This window comes from Aythya ferina, assembly GCF_964211825.1.
Source record: "Aythya ferina genome assembly, chromosome: 12".
Lineage (NCBI taxonomy): Eukaryota > Metazoa > Chordata > Aves > Anseriformes > Anatidae > Aythya > Aythya ferina.
In genome coordinates, this window is record NC_140308.1 from 9,502,311 (window position 1) to 9,525,850 (window position 23,540).

The 23,540-nt window shown below is 36.4% G+C and overlaps 1 protein-coding gene across 4 annotated transcripts in view; it reads right to left on the minus strand.

The window, feature by feature from the left end:
* Positions 1 to 312: 312 nt before the first annotated feature.
* The window catches only part of CMTM4 (CKLF like MARVEL transmembrane domain containing 4), a 39,109-nt gene continuing 15,881 nt past the window's right edge, over positions 313 to 23,540 (minus strand). Inside the window, exons 2-6 of one of the 4 annotated variants that reach the window (XR_014697311.1) lie at positions 20,071 to 20,247; positions 10,794 to 10,892; positions 9,051 to 9,873; positions 8,719 to 8,743; positions 313 to 6,251 (exon numbers count right to left, since the gene is read on the minus strand). Coding sequence is in view for 1 of the 4 variants with exons in the window: in XM_084533770.1 (XP_084389896.1) it covers positions 9,700 to 9,873; positions 10,794 to 10,892; positions 20,071 to 20,247 (450 nt within the window). In the remaining 3 variants the exon portion in view is untranslated. Of the gene's footprint in view, positions 9,874 to 10,793; positions 10,893 to 20,070; positions 20,248 to 23,540 lie in introns of all 4 variants that reach the window. The other 3 variants (XR_014697312.1, XR_014697313.1, XM_084533770.1) reach the window with 3 other exon arrangements.

Genomic DNA, 23,540 nt, shown 5'->3' on the forward strand with positions numbered 1-23,540 from the left:
ACAGAGAAACCCTCACCAGAGCAATCCTGCCACAACCACTTCAGCAACAAAGCGGTTCCATATGCTTTCTGCTACATATAATCTTTCATCATGGACTGCTTATACATGGTTTTTCATTAACTCCGGCATCTATGAAGTTTGTGTTGTCAAATGCAGTCACAAAAACGTCAGGCAGAGTCTTTTGGTTCAGTTGTTTTAACCCCTATGACATTGTCTTGCATACGAAATACATTTAGCAGCTACACTTGCTGGATAATCAACCACAACACCTTGTGCTGAGTTTATATGTTGCCTTTACAGATGAAGACAATGTTTTAGTGCTTTAATATGTCCATTTATTGAACAGGAAGTCCTTCACAAATGATTTCATACTATATTGATCAAAGTAAGTGTTAGAAAACTACCATTTTCCCTACATACAAAAATACAGACTTTTAACACTATGAAGACGTAATCAGAGGAGTACCATGAAAATCCATAGAGCTCAAATCTTCAGATATCAGAAAGAAAAAAATGAAAGACAACTAAATAAAAAATTACAAAAAGTAATGTGCTCATATACAAAAGACTGGAAAAACAACATGACATTTAAAAACGATAAATACACCATTTAAATTATGCTAGGATGGTATGGATTTAAAAACAAAACAAAACAAAAAAAAAAAAAAACAAGGACTGCTTTCTGTATTCCAAGAAAATTCTTCAGCTTGTGTTTTTGTTTATCATTAAAACTGACAGAAAAGAAGTGAACAACAGACTGAAAAATCATCATTGGTGTAAAACACAAGTTAGAAGCTAGGTTTTCTTGTAGAGTTACCTTGCCTTTGAAATTGTCCAAGCATTAAGAGCACGATTTTCACATACAGAGCTGGAAGATGCTATGCTTACACATGTAAGCTCCCGCTGTTACTGAGAAGTAACATCAGATCACAGATCGGTGGTACCTCTACAGAAAGCATCAATTTTATCAGCTGGCCTTGTGAGCAGTTTAAATGAGACCACAAATACTTACCAAAATAATGTGAGATTGCTTCAAGGCTGTACATTGTCTTTATATGCACATTTGCTAGCTTGTGATATTCTTCAAATCCTTGATCAGAACGTGTTTATGGTGATAAATAGATACCTGATCCTGCAGTCCCCCAAATCAATGGGGAATTTTGCCTGAGTAAGAATAACAGAGACAGGTTCTGCATTTGCAGCAGCACATACAGAACGCTTAGAAGATTTTCCTTGGCAATACATTACAATTTTTCAAACTTCAAAAGCAAAATACCAATGGTATTACATAGCAGAATTGTGCTCGTATGTTAAAAGGAAAATTGCATCCCCTTCGCTCAGTCCGAAGACAGAATTCTAACCCACTATTTTGACTGATACATCTGAGCTGTTCACAATTACCAATCTGTCAGTACAGAAACTATATCCCAAAGGGATAAGTCTTCCAGGCCGGGATGCTCCTTTCTCAGACACCATAAATTGTGAATTATGAGCTAGTATCAGAAATGTTTAGATTATGCCTACTATGTTTTTCTAGAGGACCCTGAATCAGCACCAAGGATACAGACATCCCACACTGAGCATTTCTTTATACAAGTCTCAAGGAAAGGGTTGGAATACCTTCTAGCTCACTTCAGCAATGTGCTTTATCTCCATCTTTCAGGTAGCAGCTGAAGGCAGAGAAGAGCAAAAGTGATACAATCTTTTGATTCACCATGAGACCATATTTACTATGCAGTACACAAAGGGAAACAATGACTACAGTAGCCATAAAACTGTTTTTAGTGAAAATAAAGCACAATAAAGCCAGAGATGCATTAGTGACTCACATTACAAAAATAGTGTTTACTGGTTTAATAAATTTACATCTCTATTTTTTGTGAATGACAAGTGTTTATACCACACATGGAAGGCACCCTAGGTGAAGCAGTTTTTCGGTATTAGTTTACAATTCTGTGAAAAGACATACAAAGTGTCAACTTTTAAATCAAAACTGAGCATTATAATGAGAAATAAATACATACTTTACTATTTTATTGTGGGTTCCTGAACCCTTACAAACTTCAACATATACAAATAGATTCAAAATGACACTAACACAGAAGAGAGTAAGTTTAGACAGATAAAATGATGAGCTAATTATTTGTTATTAAAATGTTATTAAAAATGTTGTGTCGTAAGTACAGAAATCATTTAAAAATGCAATTGATTGGCCACAATATATAAATCAAAATATCACCTTATTCTAGAACCGTGACATATGAGTTAAAGCTGGATGAACTGTAATGCTATATGATACACTCTCCTTTCACAATATCCAACAAGTAGAAACTGTTAAACATTCAAGATTAAAGTATAAACAGTAGAAAATGAAGGTAGCAATTGTTGTAATAAAAGGGTGCTAGCCAGAACCATTTTAACCTGCAGACATCTGGATAAATGTAACATTACTGAAAATATTTAGACTATAATACCTTTGGGATTAAAAGGTTACCAGAAGTGATAAATCAGCCTAGTTAATAGAGGGTATTTTCTTTAAAATGCATGAAGGTTTTAACTAAATATGTCTATTGAGACATTTGTCCAAAGCAAAATAAACAATACCCTGAAATTTCCCATATTCTAGACAATAGTCCTTGACAGTCGGAAGAGGCAGATGGTCATATTTCATTCATTTACTCACATCCAGATGTTACTAAAATAGCTGTAGGGACCAGCCCCAGTCAAAAATAAGAAAAAAACAGATACTCTGTTAATAAGATCTGGCTATTGCTTTTGGAAATGCTCTGATGTCCTCTTTCTGAATTTATGAAGAAAGTTTCCATATCCTTCCATATATGGTAACTGTATTTTTCTTTTTTTCCTTTTTTTTTTTTTTTTTTTTTTTAAACTTCTACCCATGAAGTCCATGGTATATGATAAAACCTTCATAGTAAACTCAAAGCTCTATGTTATAAATACGTCAATCAAGGTAACTATGTATATTGTATATAAAATTAAATATCTTCTGTTTGCCAAGTATAATTTAAAAAGGAATATCTGTGGCTAGTTATAAAAAAATATTTATTAACCCATAGAGATTAAAAGGCAATTTCATTAACTCATCCATCCAGCACACTTTTGAAAGAGTTGCACTGGGACTCTGGATAGGTAACTACCTAATCACATTTTCATGATAAATAGACAACTTTTATTTCCGGGCATATATAAGAACACTTTTGAAAGCTGCATATCCCAAAAGAAAATTAGATTGTGTTGTATACTCTAAATTAAAGGCTACTATAAATCACAGTGTAAGCAGATTTTTTTTTTAAAGATTATTTATAGAATACAAATGGTTAAATTATAGACAGATTTTAAAAAGACAATGCAAAAATAAGACCTAGACAACAAAGGAACCCTTTCAGGCTGGACAGCACCATTCTGGTTCTGTTGAACAGATCGATCTACGTGACTAAAAGGGAAAATAGCATATCAGGAAAAACTCTATGGAGAGAGAATTCAGAAATTTCCTGAATATGTGTATGAATTCATTTTTAATCAACTCCTTCTGTTAAAATAAAGAGAAGAGTATGACAAACCCTACACTTCTTTTTTTCCAAGAAAATATTGCTAGGCAAAAAGTACAACATTCTGCTGTTTGTTTGTTGTTGTTTTTTTTTTTTTTTTTTTTTTTTGCCCATTTCAGTTTCATTGTAAAATGATTACTTTTGTTGCCATTAAATTTGAAATACATGATATCTGTATCTGCACAGTCTTTGATCTTTGTTGGCTAAAAGGCCCTACAAACAATCTATTATTTTATCCCATAAACAGCAAACTACGCACCCAGTTTCAGAAATGCTACTTGATGGCTTTACTCATCGCAGTGGGACTAAGCAGAAATCCCAGTCTGAAAGAATCCTTTCTTCCAGATACATACATCCCTCCTGATGCAAGCTTCTAGATCCTGCAGGTCTTTGCGAACCAACCATGACACTTGAGCTCAGTAGAAGTCATCTGATAATCACAATGATTTGTCAACGTACCTCAGGTTTTAATACACCATTAACAAAATGGGTGTAGAATCTCTCCAGCCATAACACACAGGCAGCCTGGCCCCAGGATTAGGAACAGAGAAACATTTCTACATCTACTTTTATCACCAAGTCAAAGTGTCTCTGTAAACTTCTCTATGAAGTGCAGAAAAAAAATTTCCTTCTGCAGTTGAGGATTCTTCATATTCACACGTTTTGAAAACACCAAATTACTAAGCATCAGGTTTGGTTTTCTTTCTCCTTCCCATCCTTTACTACGTTTCATGTTCATAATCTAAATGAGCCTACATTTCTCTCTCCTAAGTATCTGCTGAAGATGCTTGGCTCCAGAGCTTTCAGCATAGGATTTGTCATTTACGCTCCAATTTTCATGCACAAAGCTGCTCAGTATCTCATCTGACTACAAGTGGATATATTATTTTCTACCCTATTTGAATTGCTATTAACTTTTTTTTTTTTTGGTGAAATTATACAATTATACCCTAAAAACACCACAACCACCAAAAAAAAAAAAAAAAAAGAGAACAGGTAGCAGAATGCTTACATTCTGTTCAGGAACAGAATGCTTACAATGGTGTCACAGGACAAGAAAAGAGCAGATACAGAACAAGGGGGGAAAAAAAAGGCTGCATTAATAAAGCCATTTATTACGTAAGTGTTTACTGTACCTGCAAACTCCCAAATCAGCACAAAGGTGGCAAATATAACATTTACTTTGGGACCTTAACGTTTATGGAAAACTAGTGGTTAATTCATAGTCCACATGCAGCTTGTAGCAGATCAATTCTACTGCTGTTCGCAACACTTTAAGAACCAGTAAATCTGCTGGATTAGGAAGGGACAATCATTATATGGTACAAAGTAATTCATGGAAAAATAATCATAATAATTAAAAACTTGCAAGTTCTCCCCAGTTTTCCCCTCTTCTTTCTACACTCAACAATGAAACACAAACAGATACAGTAAAGCAATTCTAGATCATGTCATAAGATGCACAGTGAAACATGGGACAAAGCCTATGAAGAAGCACCCCACGTTACCAATTTAAGTTCACACCTAAGAGACATCTTTCAAGCTGAAGACAGCAAGCTGCTTCCACAGCATGGCTCATTGCTGATGAATATAAAGCCAACAATGAACAGCACAAACTGAAATATAGGCATCAAATCTCAAGGATCGTCATGAATCTCTGGTCCTCAATCTCTGAGCATGTGGCTGCTAACAGAAAGCCTAGAAGAAACGAATACTATACCAGCTAGCTTCCAAAGTCCATGGGACAAAATAATAAATCCCCCAGCATATCCAGCCCAAATAACATAAGCTATCACAAAAGGTAAGAGTACATACTTAAGCAAAAGGACATGCTATTCTTGTCCTCCTTATAGTGAAGCAGACACTGTACAGATAACAAAGAAGGGTTAACAAAACTAAACATTAAAACGTAAGACAAATGAGGCATGAATTTATGAAATGGAAGGAACAAGCAGAGAATAAAAAGGAACCAACTTTACTAAGGAGCAATTAAACTGTCAAATCAGTTCTTATTATGGTTTTAGAAACCTGCTTCTATTGTAGGCAGTTTGCGCATCATTACATGTATGTATAATAAACTTGAACTAAGGCTGACCAAACTGACCATAGCCATTGAAAGGAAGATACCTACTCTTGAAACATTATACAACAATTGCTATGCTGTTGCTCCAATCATTTCCTATTGTTTAATGGATATTTCAATGTCTGCATAGCTTGCAAAACTTGCCCTCATTTCTACATGCAGAAATACATGGAGATTGCACACCTGAGGGCTTAGTTTTGACTTGAGGATTAATCAGAATGCCACTACAGCTTCAAGCATCCCATTCATAGAAGTTTCAGGTGTTTAGCTTTCATTTAGTTTTATTTACAGTGGTTTTGGGTCCCTTTGTGAAGCTAAACAGCATTCTTTAACACTAAAGGGAAAATTAACCCTGTATGCTCAGGAAAAATTAACCCTATATGCTTTCAAATAAGATTAGGTGGCTGGAAGAAACACTTTTTCCCATTTAAAATTAAAAAATAATATAAAATTTAAAAAAATTAAAAAAACAAAAACACCTTTTTACCTCAGTTTTATTCCTTAAGAGACTTTTTTTTTTTCCCTTTTATGATGACTGCAGTTCTGATAACAGTCTTAATAAAACATCACCACCTCTTCAAACCATTATATAAAATTGTCTGGGGGAAAAAGAAAAAAAAAAAGTCAACCACTTAAGCATCATATGATCTTAATGCTTCGATTTTAGTTGTCCATCTCATGGTCACTTTATCTCCCTACTCTATAATGCAAATAGTAAATAATGTCTCTGAAGAGTAATAAATGCTTAACTTAGACTTTTAGAAAGTATATACTGTACAATACTAAAATCATCTTTGGTCCCCAAAATAAGGAAATTACAAATTTACATTTGTTTTCCTGTTTTCCAACTGTATCAGATAGTATTTTTTTCAATTCATATTCTCTTTGAATTCTATCCTGAAAGCTGTGCTAAGCTCAAGTCATTATTGATGTAAGTAATAAATAATGGCATATCATTCTCAACTCAAGAAAACTTATTTCATGTGTAAAAGTACTCAAGGTCATACAGCTATACTATACTACAGGATGAAGTATTATATGATATTAGAAATATAACTATCATTCATACTAAGTAAGCATTTGTCATTCCAGCTAAAAGATAACAAAAGCTTTTCATGATCTCACTCCAGAAAAAGCTCTGTGAAGTTATCTTTAGTCTAGGTATGGAAAGGTGTAAGGATTTGGAAGATAAAGCCATAAACTTGTAGATGCATGAGACCTCCCATATTTCTGAGAAGTCAGATGAACTGAATCAGCACAGGGACTACGGAAGAGAGAAAAGGGCATTTTCTTTCATACACACCATTTCAATCCTTTCATTAACCAGCATCAGGATATACTCAATGGAAAGCCTACACTTTTTATAAGACATAACTTCTTACGTAAGACCTAACTTCTGTTTCTTGACTTCAGATGTGGGTACCACTCCAAAGCATGAATCTTCTGCAGGACAATATTCTGTGAGTAAGGCTTTATTTATTTTTTATACTATTATTTTAAAATGATACTTATGCCAACTGCTTTAATGCTGGTTTACAATACCGGTCTAGATACGCTCATGCTACTTTTAGAGTGCTGAAAAACAACAGGGCTAAAGCAACTATGCTGGCTTCAGTAACTTAATTATTTCATGCCAGCGTGAACACTGAGCTGTCATTTTCTTTTCATGAAACGCCCATTAATCCTGGTGAGACACCACCTTAATTAAACATCTATGCTGTAAACCCAACAAGAGATTAGCTACTATGTTTTGATCCTTTTTTTAAACTGGTGTTGCCTTTGGTATTAACTTTCAATGAAGCTAAGTAAGATGTTAATACAGTAACTGGCAAACCACTTCTAGTTTAGAAAGGCAAGTTTTCTCTGACCTCATTAGAACTCTTAGTTTTAATCTCAGTCTTAACAACTCAGGTGAAATGCACTGTAGACATCAGAAAAATCACGAATTGTGGGAAAGGAATTTGCAGGTGGCTCTGCGCTGTTTCACACATCCCTGAAATAGAAATAATGAGGAAACAAGTAGTAGAAACAAAACCTTGAACAAGGTTGTCAAAAAGAAAATTGGCTACAGTGTTAAAGATGAGCTTTGGGGCAGTGGCCAATTGGTGGCTGGCTCAAGGCGCGTCTGAGGGTCTCTAACGAATTGTGTGACAGATTCAGGCACGTGGGGCTATGTGGAAAGTATATGGAGTAGTGAAAAGGGGCAATAAAGGCCTTCTGTTCTAGAGCCATCAGGAGTCCGTGTCTTGCATCCTTTCAACAAATGAGATCAGTTTTGTTGTTGTGTTTGTTTAGTTTTTAACCAGTTTTCCACACATAAATTTCCTGCTGCTTGATTCAAACATTGCAATGTAAGGTTTAAGTCTGGAACTCTCTCAGTTCCCTCAAATATTAAAAAGCCCAAGCACTTATATTGATCTTCTGTTTGGCAATAACCTGGTTTTAGTATTTCGAAATCACCTGTCTGCAGTGCATTGCCTTTTGTTCTTAAGCTTCCAGTTAACTGCATTCAACCACTTAAGAGTACAGCTAAATTACAAACAATACAAAATGCATTAAAGTCACATGTGAGATAAATTCAGGCATAGTTCCACTAATTTCAATTACTTCATTAGCCTAAACCCGGAAGGAATTCAGCACTTGAGATCTTTACCCTGCAACATTTCTTCATGTAATATGCAGGCATCCATATGCCAAATAATAGATTACACAGATAAAAACACCGGCCATAAAACCAGAAAAATACTGAGGAACTTCTTTGTTTTAACATTGTAAAACTGATTACTGCAGAATTCGAGTTTTGATTAGAGATAACACCCTCATCTTCACTGGAAGTACAATTAAGAAAACTTCAGTTAGGTAAAACCGTTCTTAAATAAATCAACAAATACTAGAAAAACTTTTTGCAGACATACCCAATTAAAATAACATTTTGCTTACTACTAACAGTTTTTAGAAGAAGCAAATAACCCTCTGAACAAGGAAAATGTGTCTTAGATGAATCATAATACAGTGTTCCTAAGATTACATTATAAGTACAAGAATTTTTTGATAGTTCTTGCTTACCCTATGCTTCTCAGAAAGGTTGAACCTTAAAAGAACAAAAAAAATAAAAAAAAACATGACTGGAATGCAAGTTTACTGAATGACAATTCATTCTTTCTCCCCTTCATTACTGTGCCCCTCTGCCTCCCCCTTCTCCACCCTGCCTTTTTCCCCATTTTGGAAAGCAAAATAGTACGTATCCCAACGTTAACAGAAACCCCACGTACTCGTGCTGGAAGCATTACAGTATGGTGACCATTCAGTAAACACGCTAATCTTGCATAAGTTCAGATCCAACTAAGGTCATGCATGAACTGAATGTGGTGATTTCAGAGTAATCCAAAGACAACTACCTCAGCGTTAAATCGATCAACCCAAAGACATGATCCGTCTGTTTATTTCAGCTATATGAGTGAGCCACCAATGAAACTGCGTGAGATCTTGCAGATGAGAATTGAACTGCACCGCCAAGGCTGCACAAGGAAGGACACAGAGAATTGCTGGACACAATACACGACTGAAGTTATTGCTATTTGCCCCTCACTTCCTTTTCACAGGTATGAATTTTTCTTCTGGTGGATTTCTTTCTTATATTAAACAAACAAGATAGTGCTGGTCTTAGTGTTTATGACAGACGAAGATACAGTGACAGAATGTGTATCCAGAGCTTGCACTTAGGAGAGAGAAGAAAAGTTTTGTGCAGTTAATCCAACACATTAATGTACTTCGCAACATATATATATATAATATATATTTTATATATATGTATATATATATGTGGATGTCTTAAATGGCTCTTGCTTTTGAATGACCAACATTTACTGCCTTCATGACAACAGCTTCTGACTCAATTCATCGACGCACATATGCAGGGCTCGACATTCTTTGCCACCATCTGATCTTCCTTTCCTTCCTTAAATAAAGAAAAAACACTTTATTCCATGAGGGAGTTTATTCCACGAGCACTTCTTTTCCCCTTGCAGTCCCATTTGAGTATCGCTTTCATGCATCCAGACGCTGAATCTCAGGGCGATGATCTACTTCTCTGGATTCTGTCCGAGCACGTATGTAATCACTGGTCTGACGACTGTTTTGTTGTCTGCTGTTCATTCGCCACTTTTTGATAGCTAAATATGTGTTCACAGCATACACTGCCATTGCCAAGAAACCAAATATCTACAAGAGGTAGAAAGACTTGTCAAAGACAATTTCTGAAAACAAGAACAACAGTAGTTTCATAAAAAATTCTTCAGAAGTTAAGTTTTCTATCTTACTGCACTGACAAATCATCATAATATTGATGTTCCTTCCTCAATGATCTAGAGAATCTGTGAAAGCTACTAAGATTAATGATCCCAGGAAACTGAGTTCTCTGTCTGCCAATGTGACAATTAAATCTTGCAACGCAACTTCAATGAAGAACCTCTTGTAAAGAAGAATACAGCTCTTCATCCTGCGGAATGAACTGTTTGGATGAATGTAACAGTCGACAAATGACAAGAGATGACCAGTCCAGACTATGTATGAGCCTGAAGGAAGAGTTGATTTGCAGGGCTTTCTGTATGTTTGGGCAGAACTCATGATTTTCAACGCCCACATTTGCAGAAAAAAAAATAAAAAGCTTTGTGAACAGGAGCACAAAATTTATTTGCTTGACCTTACTGCTCTAGATTGAAAAATCTAAAAACATAAAGCACCACTATACTCCCTCTACAAAACAAAAATTAGTGAGCAAGAAGAATTCAGCAAGATTAAGTGTTAGCAGCTCCAATTTCATAAGAATCTTTGGCTATACCTTTTCTGTAAGCTTGCAATATACTGCTGTAACACCTAAGCTATCTGTAGAGAAAGATGCAAGACAAATAAAACCGTTAGTGTTCTCAGCAATCTCTTTTCCTGTTTCTTCCTTCAAGACTTGAGACAAAATTCAAAGATAACCAATTCTTTTAGAATCAAAATTAATGCATAGCCAACTGTAAAATTAGAAGTAAATTGGGATGGCAAAAGTAACAGAAATACTCCAAGAACACAAGGGAAAAGTTAATCTTAGTTTTAATAGAAGGCATTATTGCATATAAAGAAGTTCAAATTCTTACCACAGCAGCAATCTCTGCTCCAGTTTTATGGTTTAAAGCAGCAAGTACTACAGAGGCAATGAAAAAGAACAAAGTGCTGAGTCCAGTGTTGACCAGATCCTAAAAAAGAAAAAATAATTAGCATTACTGAGCAATAATAGTTACTTGCTTTTATCAGAATTGACAAAATGGAAGAAGGTTAGAACAAAAACTACAGTAATACGGTCCCACTTCCTATGCAGTTATCACATATAAAGGATGACAAAGTCTATTACAAAGGAAACAATTCTATTCACAATAGGTGAATAGAAATCAAATAGTACATATGCATAAGGCACCAATGCGGATTCTGGATGTTTTACTTCAATTTGTGTTGGGATTACTAAGAACAGACTGTCAGTACAAGCAATAAGTAAAGCTGTTCCACCTCAGCTGACGCTGAAGCAATCTGAGTCTCAGACTCCAACACCCCTGAAACCCTTTGGTCTCTTTCACATCACAACAACTCTCCAAGCATTGCCCACATAACACGCCTAAAATTTTACTAAGGTAAAATTTTAATAAAGTTAAATTACTAAAGTAAAATTTGAGGCCTTATCTGTACACTAGTACATATCTAATGGTCAATTTTATGAATAGCAGCTGCCTGTATTGTAAAAATGCACAGGAGGTTTATACATATCTGTTGCATAGGATTGATGTTTCAAGCAGACATTTAAAAACATAGGCACAGTGACACCTCAGGACATGTAGGTTCAGGGAAAATTCTTGCTGTTTTTCAAGCACTGAAAAAATATTAAGCAACATGCAATTCCGTTATTCATGTGCTGCATATGCCACTTGTTCAGATCATTAGGCTGCCATACCTTACAAAAATCAAGGTCAATAACGTATCAGTGGGACATAACTAAATTCTAGCCACCATTTATTTGAAAATGCTTTAGAACGTAATTTCAAAAATTGAGCATTTCTGGTGCTGTGCAATCCACGGGGCAACTACCCATCTAAAGGTACTGACTCAGCGACAGCTAAATCAAAATTAAGCATACCAGGGGATAAACTGTATACTTGAGCACTGTGGCCTGATCCTCATCAAGAATGGGGACTTTCCCAAGAAATCCAAGTGGTTTCCACTGCCCACTGTTTTCTCCCCATGTATTCAGATTTCACGAGTCCAGTGAGACTACCTTAGCAAACAGTAAGGAAATGTAAGACAACTGCAGGTCTCTTGGAAACTATTACCATGTCTTCACCTGGTAGTGCGTAACTAGAACTTGGACAGGGTTCAAGTTGAGATAGATGTTATCTGCTACTAATGGCATCACATACAATCAGAACTTTATTTAATAGTTACTGTAGTTTGAATGATATAACTTCTTGGCTTGGAGAGATGCTTTTAAGAGAGAGATATTAGAAAAGAAGTGACATTCCAGAATGTCTCCAAGTATCTCCCTCTCCAACTTTCGAGTTTAGCAGCTCTACCTGTAATTCTGAGGTCTCCAAAAAGAGCTTTGGTTTTCATCTGCACGCACCTTTTTTTTTTCCCTTACTCCCTATGTATGTCAATAGACACCAGACTCAACAGCATACAACATTTTCATCAAGTCTCTAGAGTACACACAGGTATGTCACCAAGAATGACGAAAACAAACACCGAGGAGAGGGCAACCACACTTACACATTCCTTTGGATATACGGACACAATAGGTGTAAGGTGGTTATCTCACCCTTGTAAGCAACATTGGAATGCTGCATTCTGTTCTGCTACCCACATTTTTAAGATTATCTTGAAAAATTGGACAGGGTACAGAAGAGAGCCACGGACGTTACTTAAAAGGAGGATAAAATTTCTCATAGTATAAATCAAAGAACCTAAACTGCTTTGAATATTAAATAGTTTGAGCTGTGTACATGAAGATTGATGTTCATATAATCAAGAAATACTGGCTGAATTAAATAAGATAGCATAGAAAAGCACATCAAAACTGAAAGCATAACAAAATCAATAGCTGAAAGGTTAAGATCAAAGTCATATTCAAAATTAAATAAGTTTTAACTGTAAGGTACCATTAGAACAAACAGCCAAAGACACACTTAATATTCCTCTTCTTATTTCTTACGATCCAGATTTCTTTTTCAGACACATTTTGTACTTCCTCATTACCACACTTAAAAAATGACTAAATGGATGACACAATGTTGCATGATTTACAGGGTTAGATGTACTTATCAATTAATCCTGCTGACCTCTGAATTTTGAACCTAACAGCTTGATCAAATTGTCAAAGGAGGTTAAAATAAGCAAGATCGTTAGACCTACCCACAATATAACGGACATCATCTGTCTTCATGCTACAGATTGATTGGAGGCTTCTTATAACAAGTTTGAGATAATTGCAGAATTTGAAATACTGCTGAAAGGTACCTGCAGATGCCTTTGTCATGATTTTTCCAGGAAATCAAAGATATAATGATGAACTTTCAAAAGCACCTATGATTGTTTATATTTTATTGCACTCTCGACAAAGAATATCAGATTTGTCTTTGCAAAGAATCCAACAATTCCAATCTGAATACTTTATTCCATCTTGATTCATTTTTATTTTTTTTTTTTTAATTTCTGTCATTTCATTTTCCTTGTTTAGGTAAAAACCTTTGAATGCAATTAATAATTGGTTCACATCTGCACAGTAAAACTGGTCTCTTAAAAACCTAAAACTAAGACAAATTTCATATCCACAAGCCAGATTCTTTGGAGCTTGAGGAGCTACAACACATCAATAACATTGTTGTATAGGTACATAATGGTAAAATCACTAACGCACACATTCGGGGATGTTTTTAATCCCAAATTTGGTACTTAAACAAGAAAGATAAAAGAAAAAAATATATAATGGTTTTGGAAAGAATCAGAGCAGAAACAAAAAGAGAATGAACTACAGCAGGAATTCAAGAAGCAAAGGACACTCCCTAAAATAATGTAGCTTTTTTCCACGTAAAAGAAAATGAATAATCGTGACAATAAAAGAATAAGCTAATTGAAAAAAGATGAGCTCTTTCAAATCTGGCCATGATGTAGCTCAAGTTCTTACTATTATATTTATAGACAAAGTAAAAACCACATCACACAGATAAAAGAATTTCTGCTGAAATTACAGCAACCTCATGAGACAGTATGCTGTGCCATAAAACACTGTACAAAGCTGCCATCCATAACAGAGAATAAAATCTATGAGCTGAATCAAATCCACTCTAGACTGCTGCTGGTCCCTTTCTCCTTTGCAAAACAATTCAAAATCAAACGATTGACTTCCGCACCCTTCCTAGTTACTCACAAGTCATTCTGTTCAGTCACCAGCGGTCCTAACAGTGGCATTCATCCAAAGGAGAGTATCCAAGGACACATATTTGCTACTGCCATCTCCAGCTAGCTATCCCACTCAGAAGGGATCCCACTTTTGTCATTTGCTTTCCAATATCTAGATCACATTTAGATGGAGTTTAAAGCTGCCACATGACTAATCTAGAAAAACCTGTGCATCTCAACAACCTGAATTTGTCATGGAAGGTCACAGAAGTTACTAGCTGCTGTCCAAGTTAGTTTCAACAAAAGGACGCTCAAAGTAGCATTTCCTTTTTCCTCTGTTTTTCTCCTTTTTCTGTTGCCTTTTTTTGTGTGGGGGGAGGTAGTACAAACAATGCCCCTGGTTTTTCTTCCATCAGTACTTCAATTGCATGGCTCAGGAACTTGTTCCCCTGGTTCCTATATGAAGCTATCAATCTGAAGTTTACAAACTCACCTGTCCATCTTCTAAACCAAGCATCCCTGGTCAAAATCACATAATGTTATTCTCTATTTGTATTATTAAACTTTGTATGAGCATAAAAAAATACTAATTGAAATAATGGTTTCCTCAAGCACAAGTGCTAGGTAGAAGGAACCAAATTACCTGTAGGGGTATTAATTCCTATCTCTTTTTTCATATCTGTTTGGACTTGGGTAAGGGAGACTTTACTCAAACACCACATCCTGCTATTCGAGGTTCAGGTAAACATCACTTCGCTCTGACAAAATAGTCTGTGGCTGACAGCTCCAGAAACACGCTAGCGACCTGCAGGGCTGGATTCAAGCTGTGCAGAAGTGCCTCAGTGCCTGTCTCACCACCTGGGACCACGCCGCCCGTCCCCAGCGCAGCTCCGCAGGGCCCCGTGGCCCCAGCAGCCCGCCAGTCTCAGGGGTCCCCCTCCAGCCCCAGGTGTCTGGGGCTTGCTGCAAACAGGTTCTGGTGCCAGCATCTCAAGCAAAGTACATTAAAAAAACATGAAACAAAACAAGTGACTTTCAAAAACCTCAGTCAGCTCACCAAAAGGAAGGTCAAGGACATGATAGGATTTTGAAGAAATGGAAGAAGTGGCTTCAAAACCAAGACTCATATGGTTTATTTCTTGTTTCTAACTATTTTTTTGAGTTGGAATACAAGCTTTGTTAGACGCAGTAATCCTGCTGTAAATGACAAGATATATTCTGGAATTAAAGCTTCCATAATCCCTGCTTTATTTTGGTTCCTTGAAGATCCCCTATTTCCCCTCTCAATTCTTACTTAGCTGCTCCTTGCTGCTTCCCACGCATTTTTCTGACAAAAAATTTGTACACAGACAGACCACCAGTTTTCTTCACAATGCAACAGACCTACTAGCAAAAAATACCCAACCAGGTAATACTTCTGGGTATTTCAAGCTCGTGTTTGTATTGCTTACAGAATAATGCACCACTGTTTACACTGTGCTACACCAAATAAGAACTGCCCACAAAGAACACAAACCAGAAAAAAATAAATTCTTTCTAAATTTATAAAATACCAATTTCTCATCCTTAACAGGCATTGCTATTTTGACAATTGAGAAATTAAATAAGTCATCCCTCACTTTCACTTTCAACAGCAAGGCCAGCCAAAGAAAACCAAGATGTTTGTTCACAACAACAACAACATAAAAAGTGAGGTCATGGGAGAATAAAATTTATCAAGATTGCTCCATGAAGGTCTTTAAAATTCAGCTTTGCAATTCCACTCTTCAGAGCCAAGGTTGGCAAAGACCTTCGTCAGTCTGGCATCTCTTCAAGGTTCCTGTCAACTACCTCAGTGTCAGTTGCTTGCCCCCAAGGCTTTACCTTCCAAACAACTGAGGGGAAAAAAAACAACTGTGAAGATGATGAAATAAGTTTTGAGGCAGCACAAAAATACACCCACCAATCTGTGTATTCAAAGAGATACACCTGACTTTTGTTTCCTCCCTGGAGCAGTGCTGCCCAGGGACTGAGCCCAAGCTAATAAGCCCAGCAGAACTGTAATTAGTTTGTGCTGTGCTCCGCTCAGTGCCTCATTTTTAAGGCTGCTCCACATTGACAAACTCTGTATTCAGAATTGCACAGACAAAACACACTTACACAGTTGCAGTGAACATGAAAAAACATACAAATAAATGGTCAAAATCTATTAGAAGATTTTTTTGTATACATAAGTAGTCCATTCTGCTGGCTGATTATGCAACAGTGTGTCTAATGGCCTGGATTTATCTCATCAAACTGTCATCTAAGAGACTGCGTCAAATTCCAGCTATTTGCCATCATTTCCCTCCCTCCCCTAGTCATCTTAGGTACCGCAGCATTTCTGTGGCTCCACCCTGCAGAGACAGGAATTCTCAGAAAGCCTGGCAAATCAGATGCAAATCCACCAGAACAAAGTTACCACAAACACTTCTGTTCAGTTTCCTGCTCCAGCCCTACTGGAGGGCCATGTCATCCACACCACTTGGATGCAAGATCTCAGACTCTCATTGTAGATCATATGAGATTCAAATAATGATTTAAAAAAACAGTGATAATAATAATAATTTAGCCAAACACAAAATGAAAGATTCAGTTATTAGCCAACACTGAATACAAGCATTTCAAAGTAGCAGCTCATCAGTTCAGCAACGATCTCTGCTGTAGCGTGCACTACATTCCCCTCTGCCACTTGCAAGTCTCCTTGCAAAATAGGCTCCTTTTCAGCTGTGAAGCGTAAAGGAAACAGAAATTTCCACTGACAGGTTCCCCAGCTTTTGCATTTCTGCATAATACTGATAGTGCTGTGCAACACAGGCAAGTGACTACTCCTTCATGTCACTGTAACAAATCCATCTTGTTCCAATGCACCCAAGCACAGTTCTTTTCTGACCTCACCATCTCCAAAGTTTGTTCCATGTTATCTGAGAAAAATGTGAACATGTCCCGAAGTCCCCAGTTAGGACCAAAACAAAGCTCTTTTCCCAAATGGCTAAAAATATAAAAAACAGAAAATGGCTATTTTAATAAATATGCATTTTTCTGCTAGATGCAGAGTCTCATGTTCATTCTTACCACAGACAGCAGATAATATCCATAACACATTAGAAAGCCGTAATTTTAATGAAGTACTAAAGGTAATAGTTGCGTGTTGGATAATAGCAGTTGATGGTCTGGTCTTCTAATATGAAGGAGGATTTGGAAAACAAATGGTTTTCCTAGAGAGTTTGTGTGCACACTGTGTTTGAAGACAGACCTCTTCCTAAATTTAACACTGCTTTTTTTCCCCACACAACAGCTTCTTCCTCTCAAACAACTTCTGAAAGCTAAGTTTGAGACTTTTCACAAGGGAAATGCTCATTATAAAGTCAAACATATTTTTTAAAAGCACTACATGAATTTCTGCATAAATAGTGATTTTCTCTTAAAGGATTCAGGAATGGGAAAACATATTGTTCAGAAAGCAATTCCTGTAATAATTGTCTCACAGGGGCTGCAAAATTATGAAAACTGTTAAAATACAGGCAAGTATGAAATATTGGAATAGGCAAATAATGCATAAATAGACATTTAAGATGTAAGGAATAAAATGCCAAAATAAGCATTTCTTAAGGCAGAAAGCACATAATTCTGCATTCTTAAATACCCTACTAACTTCACAAAGTAATCTCCCACAGGTTTTATTAGAAGCTGTTAATCTCACACTCTGTACATGCACCAGCAGACTCCATCTACCTGAATAATGAAGATACACCCACGTGACTCTACAAGTAAAGGCCATATCAGACTATTAAATCATACCAGATTATTAAAGTCAGTAATCCCAGGAGGAAGGATGGTCTCCTCAGTTAGTGGACGTCAGAAGTTCTCAATTCTGCTAGAGGTCTTTGGTATACATAACCAGAAGAAGAGACTTGCAAGATCACAAGTATTTACTTTTCTCTCTGTTGATCAGCAATACAAACTGAAGTGAAAGCACTTGCAGATTATTCCATTTGTTCTTCACGTTAAAGTCTGACCATGTCATGCTGCTCCATGTTGAGGTATGGGATTGAGTGTAACCATTCCCCTAAACCAAGAGCTCAATCCATGTTTGTTTTTTTTTTAATCAGTTATATTTTTAAGTACTCTTTTCTCTAAATATCTCTAACACCGAGTGCTATGCAGAGATGAGTAATGCTGCCCTCAAACCAGCAGTTTTTGTCACTCCACTACTGGAAAGGTGCTGCTCAAATCTGTAAGAAGTCAGAGTGGCCGAAAGGATGCATCCAGTTACACTACAGGTGATATCCTGCTTTTTTTTTTTTTTTTTTTTTGTGGTCAAAAGGCAGTAAAAGATAGCTTTCTGTATTTACGTATGTTCAGCTTACTACCTACAAGAACACTTAGACTGTAAAAGCAAGCCATGGTTTTACACTCAACAAAAAGCTACTCAACAAAAGCTACTGACACACAGAAGTAAGGGCATGCAAAGTTATTAAACTGACTCTTCCAGAGATCCAGCTTCAGCTCAGTCATGAACACCATGCATAATACTCAGTGGTCTCTTGATAAAAATACTCTTTGCCAAGCTTACTTTCACCATAAGCTGACTCAGCATTTACTGTTAAACCATTCTCATCACACCAGCAGAACCACCACGTATCTTCTGTGTCACTGATGCACTTATGCTCTTGCACACCTTACTAGCGTGTCACAGAGCTGTGCAGTTTACCAGGATGGTCTTCAGTTGCTGCTATCACCTGTCAGACTGTTGTGATGCCCATTAAACAACCAGGCTGCCAACAGAAACAGACCACCTTCTCTCTGCAGTTGCTACTTTTCAGCTTGCTTTGAACACAAACAGTGATAATACTTGCCGAACGGAGATAAAAGAAGCAAAGGCAAGGCAATCCAATAAAATTCCTGTGGTTCCACTGGTTTTGTTTCGCAAGCCACCTGGCTCTACCCTACCTACAGTTACGTGTCACTTTCTTCAATCCTTCCATCTAATCTGATCAATCAAACACTCCTAGGAAGAGTTCCCTCAATAAATCATGCATCCCCAGGGTACAAAAAATCATCTATTTCCACATTCCAGTCTTGTTTTAGAGAAGTCATTTAAGCTTACAAACAACTATGGTAAATGTACAAATTGCAATAGCAACATTAAAAACAAAACAAAAAAAAAATCACACAGAAGCCTAGAAACCTCTGGGACTGTTCTGCAACATCATTTGAAAATTACTGTTATAAAATAAAATAGAACATGGGCACAAAAATATCTGTATTGTCCAGAGAAGTTGATATAAATATTGTCCTTAGGCTGACAGATCTTTTGCTAGAGTGACTCATGTTGATTTTGTGACCTGTGTTTATGCAAACCAATCTGAAAGTTTAATTCATAATACAGCATGGAAATGGAGACTTGTACAAAAGGAATGTGCATTGCCAGCAGTTCATTTCCTAAAGCTCCTCGTAGTTGAGAGCACATTAAGCACTGCCAGTCAGTTAGGTGCATAAGCAATTCAACACCTGATTTTCACAAAAAGCACATGATTTTTTACACTATTACCCAATGATTACATTAATCTGTTTAAGAAAATATATGTAGCACCAGAATCCTAAAATGGAAAACAGCTTAGGAGAGAACAACAGGCTACTGTAAACACAGCATCTGTCAAAGTTAAATAACTACAGACTGTATTTTTATCCACTTCATCCACAAACAGTAATTACTGGCATTAGCATAAAGTCCTTCCTTCCAAAGAGAATCTAACAAAAAAGAATTTTAGCTCTATTTAACATAGTTTAATCTTGCTACGTTGCAAAGCTCATTCTGCTGTTTGTATTCAAAGTGAAATGTACACTTAACTCAGCATGAAGAGTACTCATACAGAATCTTAAACAACAGCAGAAAGTAAAGTTCAAAGACCAAACTTAAGATCAGTTTTGCAGACATTTTGAACAGAGTAAAGATTTGTATGAACTTACAGTAAGATTCCAGTTGATCTGTGGTATTCTTGTGTGAAGATTTAGACTGAACATTAGCAACAGAACTCCAGTAACCACCAATGCACTACAGCTCACAAACTCGAAGAAATAAAGGCCTTCGCAAGGGGAGCATTCCATGATGGTCTCTATGCAGATGAATGCAATCAGTGCCAAAACCTAGGAAGAAAAACAAGTGGAAAAAATATAAATAGATTTCCACATTTTGAAAATAGCCACAAGTATTCCTGAAATTTCCATTGGGAACATGATCAGTTTACACTCAGGAATGTGTGATTTTAGTTTATAACAGGGCACTGTCTGAGAGCAAAAACAAAGGCAAATTAATGCAAGACTTTCTGGATATCTCCTGTTCAACGAAGTATATTTTAGCAAAATTACAAGGAGTCTAACATGAAAGTGACTGAGACACCCAGAAATTCACGAAACCCCTTCAGGCCTTTGGCTGAACATGCAAAACGGTACCTCAAACGTTTTATTTCATTTTGTACTCATGATAAGCTATTCCAAAACTTGGAGATGGAATCATTTGTCTTTTGGGCCAACCTCAAGCTCTATTATATAGTATTAACGCAGTATGATTGTAAAAGACATTTCAATAAAGCTATTATTTAAAATTCAAAATGACGTTGAAATCTAGATCAAAGCATAAGTTCAGGATCTCTACCAGCCTCCAAAAATGCCTGCCTGATTCCTTATTTTAGGATAACACAGTGAAAATCACTATCTGTTCAATGCACAAAACTAAAATATGTAGAAAACACACATCAATATTAACTACCATTTAGATCTACAGAGAGCATTAAAGTTAAATATTTTAAAGTACATTTCAAACATATTCCTCTATAAATTGAACTGGTAAAAGAAAACCAATGGAACATATGCCTTTTTTTCCCCTCTCCCCACTTTCCATGAAAGCAAGGAAGGCCTTAAGAGCGCTCTGCTTTGTGTTTCAAGACAACACCCACCCACCAACCCACTCACATTTCTCAGAAAGAATTCACTTTTTTGCTCTACCACAAAATTCTGCTGAGACCTTCGTCAATCCGCTTCAATTTAAGGATGAAGAACTTAAAGAGATAGCCTCCTCCTCATAATTTGAACACTTTGCACAAACGTTCAGATTAACAGAAGCCACAATACAAATCAATTTCTGCCAAACTGTTCTTTCCCAATTTCAATAATAATTTTGCAGCTACACTTTCTTATAGCACTTCCTATGCTTCATACATTAAGTTTGTGTCTCTGCCTCCTATCAACTCACCTGGCAAAATGAAGAAAATTGATTTTGTCACTAATATCAGCAGTAATTCTAAGTAAAGGACAACACCGTGCACTTCCTTTGTCGTAGACTTCAGAACACAGTAGCTAATTTAAGTTTAAAATTTTATTAAAACATAGCAAAAAGAATTTTAATTAAAAAAAATCACACTAGGATATAAAGTCTCTCAAAGTTCATTTAGCATGCCATCTCTAAGATGGTACATGCTATACTAATTTTTGCCAGCTAATAGAGCAGGCTAATTCCCAAACAAATTCTGAATGGATACCCAGTAACTAAATGCTTAACGTTGGATTATGTCCTTGATATTAAATAGCTATGGAATGGGGAAAAAAACATGCAGTGAAACTGAGCATTCAAAAACAGAAAGTCAAGATCAAACTCCAATTATGATTTCAGCAATGGCATGAAAAATAAACAACTCTGTCCAGAAAGCAGCTTCATTTTACAGCATTAGCATGCAATGAAGTCCATGTCTTCTGTGAACACAAGCCTCATTACTGAAGATGACATAAAGATCAAAAAAAAGAAAATCTTAGATTCTGTCTCACATGGGATCAACATCAAGGATTAATGCTAAAAGTCAGAGTTAGCTGGCAAAATTTTTACTTGTAGATGTTCCAATATAATGAAGCCTCCAGTGCTCTTGCCACTACTTGTGATACATTACAACACTTCCAAAATTGTTATTGTTTTAAAAGAAATGATTTTGCAATATTCTCTAGAAAGTAGTACAAGCCCAAACAATATTAGGTTCATTTTCTAAAAATATCAACAGCTCTGGATTGTACCAGCAACCAGCATTAGCGTACAGCAGCCTAGGTTGTAACAGCATGAGTCTATTGGTAGCTTTTACCAGAAAACTTGAGAGAAAATCTCAACTGCCTCAGTTTATGATGGAGATTATGACAGCAAAACTCAATCTGCCTTTTGAAAACATGGGTAGAATAATTCACTACTAACGTGAGTTATCATCACTGAGTTGATCAGGGCACCTGAAAGAACATTCCCATGAAAACAATTCTCTTGCAACACTTTCTATTTATTGATTTATTGAAATAACAATATATAAATGTTAAAATATAAATAAATATAAATGTTATTTATTGAAATAACAATAAAATACTTTTAAGCATACCTGAAGACCATCCTTTCTACCAAAGTTACAGATAATACTTCCTGGTAACCATCTGTTATTTGTCTCACAATGAATGCTATTACAAAAAAAAAAAAAAAAAAACACCACAAAAAAACTATCCTCCCACAGAAACTTCCCTGTTCGCAAACACCATAAAAACTTTACTGTTTATTAAGAAATATTTTCTCTTTGAAAAACTGGGATAATCTTGTCCCCCTCCACATTCATAAATTTGCCAGAAACGTCCTTTCAATTAATTACAAGTGATGCAAATCTTTTTTAAAATACACCAATGCTGCTTCCACTGCCCATTACACTCTGAAACAAACCCAATTTTATTTGTCTTGAACAATTTTATTTGTCTTGAAAAAGCCAACTGCTCTGAACACATGAAACGAACAGGAAATACATCATAGACTCAAAACCGTGACTTAGCTACACTACTTAAGTGTTGTGTAAATTCTGTGACATGAGCCCAAGCCGCTTGTCACAGACCATGGTTCAACAAGTGACCATATTCTTTTAAGAAACAACAAACAAAGAAAAAGAAGCACACACATTAACATTGCAAGAAAACCAATTCATTTTCACTGCATTATTAAACATATGAAATAGATCGTGTCAGACTCACTGTGTAAATTTGGCAGTGAATTAACACAATTTTGCCACCCAGAACACCATTTGGCTGATGTGCCACAAAGCAGGTTATGTTCACACACATGAACCCAGGAGCTCACCACTGCAGACTGGAGACAGACCAGAAGTCTTTATCCCAGCTTATTTTCTGACAGAACTCATTGCAGGTTTAGAGCTAGCCATTTCCTCCTGTTCTGTCACGAGCTCCTTAACCGTAACAAAAACATCTCTTCTGGCACCTACGTTTGCCTCCATAGCCTGCCTCTCTACCCACCACTGCCTACTGAACTAGCTGTACTAGATGAAGGTGACTGCTTCCCAAGGCTCAAAGTCCTGAAGAGTCACTTCTTCGCATCTTCCTACGCTGTTCCCACCATCCCAGATGTAGGATGTCTG